This window comes from Ursus arctos, unplaced genomic scaffold, assembly GCF_023065955.2.
Source record: "Ursus arctos isolate Adak ecotype North America unplaced genomic scaffold, UrsArc2.0 scaffold_26, whole genome shotgun sequence".
In the NCBI taxonomy this organism is placed as follows: domain Eukaryota; kingdom Metazoa; phylum Chordata; class Mammalia; order Carnivora; family Ursidae; genus Ursus; species Ursus arctos.
The window spans coordinates 24,719,268-24,731,537 of NW_026622941.1; the positions used below are offsets into that span (position 1 = coordinate 24,719,268).

General features: G+C 41.1%; 1 protein-coding gene across 1 annotated transcript in view; it reads right to left on the reverse strand.

Annotated features, from left to right (window-relative positions):
* ITPR2 (inositol 1,4,5-trisphosphate receptor type 2) overlaps window positions 1–11,307 on the reverse strand; it is a 472,588-nt gene extending 461,281 nt beyond the window's left edge. Inside the window, exon 1 of the mRNA XM_026502230.4 lies at window positions 10,797–11,307. Coding sequence (XP_026358015.2) covers window positions 10,797–10,888 — 92 coding nt within the window. The 5' untranslated portion in view covers window positions 10,889–11,307. The remainder of the gene's footprint in view (window positions 1–10,796) is intronic.
* Between the last annotated feature and the right edge of the window lie 963 nt (window positions 11,308–12,270).

Consider the following 12,270-nt stretch of genomic DNA (forward strand, 5'->3'; position numbering starts at 1 on the left):
CCCTAATGTAACCAGGTTGGTGATTTGTGTAATATATTTTTTAAGTCACTGTCTTTAATTGGTATGATGTGCTTCCACTGAATTAATTTGGATATTGCAGAAATGAAGCAAAACCCTGATAATGTTTTGTACTTTCATCTCAAAAGTCCTTTTTCTAAAGATATTACATTTTAAACACCTATCATAGAAGATCATGGCGCATTACAACTAGAGGAAATAGAATGACATTGTTTTACTTTTTAAATTATTTTGTATTTGTATATATCTATATTTTTCACTTTATTTCTCTGTCCTATATGCAAACACACCCCAAAGAAGTTCTAATTTGTACATTGCTACCAGTGAAGATTCCAAGAATAGAAGCAACACTGGAGAATTTTAAGTTCTTAAAGAGAATGGCCAAACATGTATATTTTGGAATAAGCTTGAGGCAAAGCACATTCTAACAGACTCAGTCAATAGACAGAATATAAATTAATGAAGAAAAAAATACTGACAATTTGTTCTCTTCAACCTGTATTTATACGCTTATCCTTTTCCACACACTAATTCTTAACTTTCAAAAATAAAAATTACAAGTTGTCATATGCTCTCTTCTATTTTTCTTTAAGTTCTATAAATTCCCCAACTATTCTCTGGTTTCATATTAGCAAATTATTTCCAACTAAACTTTTTTGCCAATAGCAGTTAAAAATAAAAAAAATGTCTCTCTGGATATGTTATATACTATCCATAAAGAGAAAGAGCTGATTTAAAGTAAGAAATTGTCTCATAAAATGCTTACAAATTCACCCTTTGCACACATTAAAAACAAAACTGAGCTTTCAGAAATAGCAAATTTAAAAAAAAAATAAAATAAAAATAAAATAAAAAATTAAAAAAAAAAGAAATAGCAACTTTTCTTTAACGTGGCTGTAACACGCAAACCATTAAACAAGGCTATATACATACTTCTTCCAGACTGTAGGTTTTATCACATGTTGGGCCAGGTAAGTACAGCGATATGACCCAAGAGACTATTAAACTACCTATTATAGTAAGATGTAATGATACCATAAAACTAATGACAACTTTCATCTGTTTTAAAAGAATTGACCTATATGGATTCTCAAAACATTTAATAAGTGAGAACAATTACATTGACTTTTTTCCAGAGAAGGACTGATGTTAACAGCTACTTAGAGATTTGAGAATATATATATCTTAATTCAATAAATATTTATGGAGCCAAGCACTTGAGATACTCAGTAACAAAACAGAAAGAAGACCCCTGCCTTCGAAGAGTTTATAGACAGATGATAAACAATGGATATTTAAATAGTAAATTATATTGCATGTAATAAGATAGTATGGGAGGGCAAGTAAAGCAGGATAAGGAGAATAGGAAAGGCTGAGGCAAAATGTTAAATACTCTACCAATGACCCAATTCCACTGCTAGTGATATACCTAAAAGAATTAAAAACATATATCCACACAAAAACCTATAAATGAATATTCATCGCAGCATTAGTCATAATACTTAAAAAGTGGAATCACCCCCCCCCAAAGATCGATCAACTGATGAATAGAGAGACACAACATCCTAAATCCTTACAATAGAAAACTGTTGGGCAATAAAAAGGAATGGAGTACTGTACGTGCTGCAACATGGATGGTTCTTGAAAACATTATGCTTAGTAAATAAGCCCAGACACAAAAGGACGAATATGATATGGTTCTGCTTATGTGGGGCACCAAAATGGGTAAATTCATAGAGATAGAAGGTAGGCTAGGAGTTATAGAGAGGACAAGGGGACATGGACAGAGTGATAGTCTAAAGGGTACAGAGTTTCTGTCTGGGATGATGAAAAAGTTCTTGAAAATGGATACTGGTGATGGTTGCACAACATTGTGAAAGTGATTAATGCCACTGAATTTTACTTAAAATGGTTAAGATGGTAAGTTGTATGTTATATATATTTTCCCACAATTACTATTGAGAAAGGCACTTAGAATACTGTTAATTTACCTACTAAGCAGTGATCTAAGCTCACCCTCTTCTTAGCTCACTCTCTCCTATACCAGTCTGCCCAGAAGCCAGCAGAAATCAGAGAGCCTTGCTCAGTGATTTCTCTGGTAATCAGACCTCGCATTGTGACTTCCTTTCATTCATATAAGCAAATAATTCAAATGGAGCCAAATTCCATCACTTGATATTCTGAAATTTAAGAAGACAGACACAGAGTATAGGAATTGCTGGATCCACGTCATGTGAACAGCAGAACTCAGAGAGTTCTGCTACTGAGATTCCCACAGCAGCCCTGGGTTTCTGCCTTGCTCACTGCTCAGTTGTTGAGCTCATCATTCAATTTCTGGGAGCTCCTCCAATATCCTTACAATTAACATTTCCTTCTTTGCTTAAGCTAGCCCGAGATGCTTTCTGTTTCTTACAAACAAAGGAAACTTACTTCTAATATATTATAGACTTTTGATTCTTAGGCTTTATCCATGTGGGAAAATGATATATAAGTATTTTTTGCTTTCCAAACCTTTGGGGTTTTTTGAGATCAGGTAGTAAGAATCAGAATAGCGAAGGATACCGATAGATTGTTTTTTCAAGAGTTCCAAGACAATTCAATACAAGGTTTGTAAATAATCTAACTAAAAATGTGTTGGACCATCATTTTATTCTCTGAAATTTTTACAAAGAACAGGCTTCCTCCCCACCCACGCCCCATCGGAAAGCAGAGCATTCCTATGAAAACTTTAAAAAGCCGAAATGGCATAAAGCAAAGAATTACCATTTCATAAAAGCAAAAATCCTCTTTTACTTCTTTCAATTAGTAAAAACAGGTATTAATGTAGGTCTTTTGTAAAAGTGAAATGGGGTAAAGTAAACTTTCGGATAGTAGAAGACACCTGTGATTTGCCACTAGAAAAGTCAATCAATAACTTTATGGTCCAGTTTTATTTTTTGGTTTGTTGTGGGTTCCATTTGTTCATGCTCTTACATTTAGCTCTGATGATCCTTGCATAATGTGAAGAATCCTCTTTTCAATAGGAGATAAGATGTGGAGAATAGTAGTGTCTGCTCTTAGTGACTGTTTCAAAATTAGTCATTACCACAGGCCTTGGAGAGCTAGGTATCTAGGAATTACTTAATTAACAACTTCCGTTTTCTCTAGGACTCTGCTGAGGAATTGTTTGGGATAACTAACACATAATAAAAGTTCAGCATTCTGTAATTTTCATAAAGAAATTTTTATGAGGGGCGCCTGGGTGGCACAGCGGTTAAGCATCTGCCTTCGGCTCAGGGCGTGATCCCGGCGTTATGGGATCAAGCCCCACATCAGGCTCCTCCGCAGGGAGCCTGCTTCTTCCTCTCCCACTCCCCCTGCTTGTGTTCCCTCTCTCGTTGGCTGTCTCTATCTCTGTCGAATAAATAAAATCTTTAAAAAAAAAAAAAAAGAAATTTTTATGAGGATATTTTAATAGTAGCTCAAACACCTTACTGATAGAGAACCTCAATAACACATCTGAATTCTAAGGATTTAGACATGTATTCAAATTATGCTTTGTTCACTTCCTAAGTCTTTCCCTGTGTTCATGGGACTCAATGAAGGGTATTCTGTACCAAGTGGGAATGTGTGTGTGTGTGTGTGTGTGTGTGTGTGTGTGTGTGTGTGTGTTCAACAGTCACAGGCAGTATGAGGCAAAAACTCAGAGGGTCTGAACCAAATTTAAACTTCTCACATTTGGTAAATAAGCATAAAATATGTTTTTAGATCATGTCTTCTATCTTCTCATATCTTAAAAAATATCAAATTGTTTGCTTCGTTTTTTGGAGCTATCAAAATGGACAGTAAAATTTCACCAAGCTTCTTTTTAAATGGAAGAAAAAAGTACCAAGAATAGATGATCAAATTATGGGTATATATTTGAGACAAATATCCATCCATATGATCTTTCAAAGTTCAGCTCAAATACTACCTCCTCCTCGAAGCCCTCCCCAGGTCATAGCAGCCAGAAGCAACAAATCCTCTTCTGACTTCCTTATGATACTGTTTTGAATCATCTTTATGACATTTGAAAAGAAATGCCTCATGTTGTGGTTATTCAATATCAGTCTTACCTCCATCGCTAGTTACTAATGGTAACTAGTAACCACTAGTTACTTCACAAAAATGTATTAAACAGGAATTATGTGAGGTACTAAGTATACAAAGATTAATATGACACTTCCTTACCTTACGGCATTTATAGCACTGAGAGCAAAGAAGGTGTCAATGCATTTATTCCCATAGATCCTAGCCAAGCCCTCAAAGGAATCTCATACTATAAATTCTCAAAGACAGTTTAAGTTTTTGAGATAATAATTAAACACAGTTTAAGATCTAGCATCTCTGAGGTGCCTGGGTGACTCAAATGGTTAAGCGTCTGCCATAGGCTCAAGCCCTGACCCCAGGATCCTGGGATTGAGCCCCACATTGGGCTCCCTGCTCAGCAGGGAGTCTGCCTCTCCCTCAGCCCCTCCCCCCCTCATGTGCACATGCTCTCTCTCTCTCTCAAATAAATAAATTAAATCTTTTTTAAAAAAAGATCTGGCATCTCTTTCCACTGTATCCCAAGCACATAGTCAGGGCTCATTAAATATTTGTTGAATGAATTAATGATTCCATCTGTAGCATGCTCCAACATAAACCACATTACAAGGGAAGTTACACAGACTTGATTCATGATGTACATACATTTCCAATTTTATGATTAAAGGTTTTTTTCTACTACATAACCTCATAAGGTAACTTATTCTCAATTCTGGGTTGGATTTCTGTGGGTATATGTTGGTATAAACTACAAAATACCTATTGCTAACCAATTATTAATTTTTTACTTTGAGAGAGCTAATCCATCCATTTCGAAGATACTTAACAAAAAAATTTCAATCATACATACACAAAAAGAAATCCTTCACAAACTATTGCCTATAGAAGGTGACCCAGGATTAAAAGTATCATAGTGACTACTGAGATAAACATGAACGAGTCGGCCATGCTAAAGTCATACTTCTTACACATATAAACAGACTTCTAAAATAAAACAAACTATTGAGTTAGTGCATAAGTTAAATCAATCATTTATAATTGCTCAGCATTACTTATCAAACATTTTTCCATAATACATTTTCAATACCAGGGAAGAAATTTGGCTTATGGTAGATATATGACCATCTATTTCAGCAACATGCACTGTCCTAGTTTGTAGTTTTCCTTCACTGACCATGACTAGGACAATATTTTATTTATGCTTTATAAGATAAATACTGTTGGGATGCCTAGGTGGTGCAGCCTGTTAAGCACCTGCCTTGGGCTCAGGTCAGGATCCCAGGGTCCTGGGATGGAGTCCCACAATGTGCTCCTTGCTCAGCGGGGAGCCTGCTTCTCCCTCTGCCTGCTGCTCCCCCTGCTTGTGCTCCCTCTCGCACGCTCTCTCTCTCTCTGGCAAATAAATAAATAAAATCTTTTAAAAAAAGAAAAGAAAAAGGTAAATACTGTTCACTTACAGTAATAAGAAACTGAAGAATCCTGTAAAACATCACCTGCACTTTAGCTAACTCTCCTGACTATACCAGTAATAGATGTTTAAAGAAACATATCTAGAATCTGGCAAATATAGGACATACAAAAATGAAAATGAAAATCACCTATCCATTCACCATGTGGTACCACCAACGCTAATATGCTGTTCTATTTTCTTTCACTATTTTCCATATATATTGTTTTGTTTTTTGTAATTAGAATTATGGTTTTCTGAAGGCATATATTGAAAACTTTCCTATCTAACTCATCATGGGAGAAGAAAGACAACCACCAAAAAAAGGCATCAATACATTTGAGAGTTTTATCCATTAAATAAATGAATGAATGAATGATCATTAAACTTTCACTTTGCATTATACTCTGATGATCTGTTACCAAGATCTGGTATTTTAAAAAAAGGAGTAAAATTCATTCTGTTATTATGCTATAAATTTGTCATGAAAGTCCATTATTACTTCTAGATTTATATATGAAAGACACGCCCTGTGCCTGGAATTTCAGTTTTAAATTATGAGTCTATAGTATTCTGTCTATATTCTGTGAGTTATCTATATTCCATCTGTACAAGAACAGTTCCAAGGGGAAAATGCGATTATGAAATGTGTTACCTATGCAAAAAAAAAAAAAAAAAAAAACTTCTGTTAAACCTAGAATTCTAGAGGCCAAGCAGTTGCCTGTAAACTCTAGTCTATCAGAAAGAAGCATAAGGGGCATTTGAGGAGGGATGGTTGTTTACCTGACTGAGTTCTCTCCCAAAAGAGTCTAAAAGCTGCAATGTTATTTATGGAATGACTTCTAAGTTTAAGAAACAGTAGACCTTTTAGCTTAAAATAGGCTTTATGTTCACCACTTCAGAAACTGTCTCCGTACTTGAGCAGATTTCAAGTTCCATAACGTGACACTAATAACCCTTAGACTTTCCAAAACAACCAAGTATTCAAGATTATACTGTCTTCTTCCTCCCCACTGAACACACATGCAAATATTCAATGGATTTTTAGATATTTTTATCACAATAACAGATGCCTTAGCCAAAACAAATCTAAGTTTATATAGCTAGTTATAGCAGGAAACATATTGAAGGGTTCTATTTGGAAGACTAAAGATAACGTACAAATTATTCTAAAATAAAATTTGACTATAACCATTCCTTGTTTCATCTACTTGGCTCTTCACTGATCAGCCAGTCTTAGGAAGGGAAAGATTTTTAAAGCTATAATAAGAGTAGCATAATTCAATGACAAAAAGAAGAAAAGATAATAAATCAAATCTGCAAATATTTAAATACCAAAAACATTAGAGTAAAAGACCAGGAAGTGAGATTCAAGGGACTATAATTGGGAATAATAAAAGGTAAGCATTTACAGTCTTATTCATCTGAGGAATGAATTCAGAATTATAAACTGTGCGACACACCACAACTCTACGTAACGTCCATCAATGAACATGGAAACAAAAGAACTGAAAAGCTCACTGAATTGGCCAAAATCAAGCAGAAAGTAAAAAATAAGGGGCCCAGTCTTTGTCACTCTGGCTAAGAGGCTATTATGATGCTTTGTAGTTACTGAATCAGTGATGCCACCTGAGGGTTTCCTGAGACCTTAACTAGTGGGTGTTGATTCTTAGTAGATCCTGTGAAGAAACCTCAGACCAAAGGCAGCAATAACTTACACACACACACACATACACACACACACACACACACACACACACAAATACATATATGCACACATGTCATTTGCTAACCTCTCAATCGCGTGGAGGCTAGACAATGGAGGAGTTAAATACCTTTTCACTGATTCTATCCCACCCATCCTGGAAGTTCTGCTATGCTCATTCCCACTGTATGGTATCTAACCATTGGTCAAGTGGATGGACCCAGAAACATGAAGTGTCAGATAAGGCAACGACCAGGGAAGTGAATAACGAAAATTTTAAAGGGAAGGCGGAACAATTACCATTACATTTGAAATTGTACAGCAATTCCCAAAACTTCCTCCCTTTTTTTTTTAAGATTTTATTTATTTATTTATTTGTTTGTTTGTTTGTCAGAGAGAGAGAGAGAGCACAAGCAGGGGGAGCAGCAGGCAGAGGGAAAAGCAGGCTTCCCGCTGAGCAGGGAGCCCAACCTGGGACTAGATCCCAGGGCCCCAGGATCACGACCTGAGCCGAAGGCCGACGCTTAACGACTGAGCCACCCAGGCGTCCCTACTGCCTCCCTTCTTTAAAAATTAAAAATGACAACCCTAAAATGTACCATCAGCAAAAAATTTATTTAAAATATATGCATCATCTTCATTCTATAAGATTTAAAGCAGTTATCCTTAAATCAATGTGTTTCTTTCTAAATAAATCTTTAGATGAAAAGTTAAGTTAGAAAATACAAATTAGGAACCTTTGGCACCTACACCAGCTGGGAGAACAATACCTCAGTCGGCAACAATTTGGGATTCGGAAACATCGGGTAAGTATTGGTTAAAGGATCACTGGAGAAAAAAGAGGAAATGCAAATCTTTGCAACTGCAGCATTCTAATTTCTCAGACTGAAAAATCAAACTTAGAAGCTGGGTCACAGAGCCTAAGAAAATCCTCCCACATTTCCAGTAGGAAGTACCTCTAAGAAGAGCCTGCTAAACTCTCATAGAGTGAAACTGATTTTTTTTTTTCAGCAGAAAAATTCATTACCTTATTGCAAAACTTCCCCAAAGCTAAATGATAACAATGCATAGCCTCCAAAACTCCCTTACATGCTAAATGTTAAAAGCAGACAAAATTTATTTGCAGACAAATATCTTTACCAAGAACTACCTTGAAATGCTGTGTAAACTATGTTCTCATTAATTACCTCCTTAGGCTGAATTTTAAAAACCATCACGCTATCAAAAGTGTCAAATAGATAAAAAGCTAAAACAGAAATCAGAAACTTTAAGATGAATTTTTAGCCCCACAAGTTAGAGAAAAAGAATATCCAATCAAAGCACCAAGCTTCACCAAGGGCAGCATTTCTAAAGATCCTTCCTTACCTCAGAATCGAGCTGCACAGACGTCTTGTGCTATTAACCTTAACGAGACTCAGTTTGTTAACAGAAAAATAATACTACACACATTCTAAGGAAACTCAACTTTCAAAACACCAGCAAGAAATACTGAATACAAATAAACATTTTTAGAAACATATGCTACATTCAAGGTGGGGCTTACTTCTCTCAAGGCTTAAAGATTATGATGTGTAACCAAAGAAACACACACTTTGCTGGGAATCTGGAGACAGAGTTACAGGTCCAGCTTTGGGCATGAATGTCCTCTGTTTTTAGGCAAGTCACTTCATTTCTCTGCCCCTCGGTTCCTTAATCTCTAAAAGGAGCAGGAGAGACTCCACAACGGCTCAAGCTGTAGCTTCCTCACTGACCGTCTCCAGCCCTATGTGAGTGTAGGTACACAAACACATGCCTTTGCTGAACAAGACACTACAAAAACATGGCCCTTTATTTATCTAGGATTTATACTCTATTCCTAGTCCTTTTTCGTATTTTGTCTACAAGCGTAACTATTGCCCACAGTCACCAAGGTAGTGATAATTACAATAGCTAAGACTAAGTGCTTATTAGGTGCCAGGGACTGGGCTAGGCACTTGACATAAATTAACTCCCTTCTTCCTCACCACAGACCTATGAGATAGAAACCAGCCGTATTCCCATTTTTAGACATGAGGAAACCGAGATACAGAGCAATTCTGTCACTCGCCCAGGGTCATAAGATTCACATGTGGATCTGTCAGGATTTGACCCTAAACATTTTGGCCCTGGAGCATTTCCTGCTTAACTACCACCCAGAGAGACTATGGTGGGAAAAGGTGAAGTGCACAAAGTTCATCTGCAAAATGTTGTTGGGGGCACAAAAACTGACCTCATACTGTGAATTCTGTCAGGAACAAACGGTAGCTCATGATTTACAAACCCAACACAGTCACTTGCCATTGACACATTTTTCTTCAGCTTCACAACTAACACTGAGCTTAAAGGGACTAAATTCTATCTCCCTCCCTTCCTTCTCCTCTTAGGGGAGATGGACAATTAACACAACCTGTGTAAGTACTGGTGACTTCCTCGCCCCCCGCCGAGGAGGCACCACTCCGTTATAATATGGCTCGCAGTCACGGTCCAAGGACACTGCATGTTCAGTCATGTGCCCTAAAACCTACCAACAGAAAACAGTGACCAGCCAGGAGTGGAAACACCAGTTTCGCAGCCTGAAATCTTGAAGACCGGGCAGTCTTAAGTACTGAGACCATAAGGTAACCCAAAAAATGCGTAGCCATCAAAACACACTGCCTTGCGCATTTGAACTGCTAACTGGTATCCACAAGTGCGTTTCAACTGCTAACTGGTATTCACAATCAGGACAGAGAGAAAATGCTAGTAATCAAGGAAGTCCTATTTAACCAACTAGCACATGTTATGTTTATATACATATTTACCCCATTCATAAATCAACTCGAATCTCAAGAGCCATGCACTTGGCCGAGTTCCAGGAGAGGGTCAGGATTTCAGTGGGCCAAGGCCCGGGAAGGAGAAAAGCACGTCCGAGTTCTGGAACCCAGGAGGCCCTCAGAGACCTCCAGGGGTCACAGCGCTGCACTCGCCTTGGCTCCCCCTCACGGCGGGGGGCAGGTCCCTGATTGGCAAAGCCGAAAGGAAATTACTTCAGCGGAGACGGGACGGTGAGCAACCCCCGCAGGGGCAAAGCCACACTTTGGCTCAGCACATCGTTTGAGTTTTATGTCCAAGGCCACAGACTTTTATCCTCTGCTCTTGTAAACCCGGCCCTGAGAGACAGGGGCTCGAGAGTGGTCGCAAGCAAACCGGGGGAGAGGTGCAGTTTTGCTTTGCCTTTAAGGGAAAACGAACATTTTAACGAAAACAACCCATGGAGAAGCTCGCGAAGACTTCTTCGCAGGGCCTGTCTCAGGGCTTTTGAATCACTTCCTCCTTTTCTGATGTGTCTCTGAGCTTGAGATTACGAAGTTGCTGAGAAAGTCTTGCCGCTCGGGGCAGCTTCCTGCGAGCGAGCCGAGCGCCCGGCGCTCTCCGCCGGCGCAGACCCAGCCGCGCGGCCCGGCCACCCTCGGGCGGGAGCTGGGGGACTCGGCGGCGCGAGCAGGGGCGGGGATGGTTCAGGAGACGCAACCGGCGCTGCCCAGCCCGCGCCCCCCGGCTTACCCCAGGGTGCTGATGAAGCCGTTGACCGAGCCTTCCGCGTACAGGGACACGATGTCCCCTATGTAGAGGAAGCTGGACATTTTATCAGACATGCTGCTTCATGCTCCAAAGTAGACGTCCCTCCTCTTCCCTGCGCCCTCGCCGCCCTCTCCGGGGAGCCGCCGCGGCAGAGGCGGAACGGAGCGCACGGCTGCAGCGCCGACAGCGGCGGCGAAGGGCACGGCCTGAGTGACCGAGTGTCGTGGCTCAGCCCTGCCCCCGCGCCGGGGGAGCGGGCCAGGAGCAAAGCCGCCGCTGCGGACACCCCGCGACGTGCGCAGCCCGGGCACCCGAGAGCCGCAGGCGCCGCTTCCTCGGCAGGTTTCCTGTTCCTTTCAGAAGTTTTCTCTCCAACACCTTTGCTCCTCCTCCCGCCTCCTCCGCTCCCCCATCCGTGTCCCCTCCCCGCTCTGCGCCCCACCGCGGCCGTCCCCGCCACCCGGCGGGTGCTGGTGGTTGCAAAGCCCCTCGGTCCCCTCGGGGGAATTTTTGGACCAGGTGGCGATGCCCATTGGGCTGAGGGGAGGAGAGGAGCCCGGGGCAAGGGGGTGGGAGCCCAATCAGCGAGCGGCGGCCGGGGGCGGAGCTGGAGCTGGGCGGGGCGACTGTGCCGAGGCCGGGCCACCCGGGAAGCCGCGCGCTGTGGTGTACCGCGGGCGCTGGAGGGGCGGCTGGGGGCCCGAGCCGGGGAGAGGGCGCGCTATAGCCACTCCGGATCCGGACCTGGCGTGCGACAGTCCCCTCAGGGGAAAGCGAAGGATGGCGGGGCCAAGACGTATTCCCCGAGCTTTTAAGGGGGCAGGGAGGGTGACAATTGGCCTTGGGGCGGGCTCGGAGGACGCGAGCGGTGGAGTGAGCCAGCTAAACGCCTGGAGATGAAAAGGTGGAGCCGGAGTCCAGGGGTTGGGTGGGAGTGGGTAATTTGCTGACGAAGGGAAAGGAAGGTGTTGAAGTAAGGGGGGGGAGGGAATAAAAATAAAGAATAAATACATAATAAAGAAAGAAAATAAGAAAGTGGGAGAAGGAAAGAAAGGCAGACAGGAAGGAAGGATGGATCTGTATCTACTTGAAGTATATAGTTTTGGGTTTTGTCTCAAGTATATGGCGTTAGTGAAACTTGACCTGTCAGCAGATATCCAGGTGGATGCGAACCTCCATGGAGGTAAACGTCACTTGGCCGAGACAGCAATTCCTGTAGCCAACCGGTGGCTGTGAACCTTCTCTAGTCTCCAAGGACACGCCTCCTGTGCTTCCTTAACTCCAAGCCAAGGTTCAACCTTCCACCTCGTGAGCCCACTGTCACCATCTCACTGACAATATTCGTGTGTTTACATTTAAAGCTGCGGACCGTAAAAACTCTAGCGGTCACAAATGAAAGTGGTGGCAGGACACTTTTTCCACACCTCTCTTGCTTTAATACCCCTCATCTTATCAT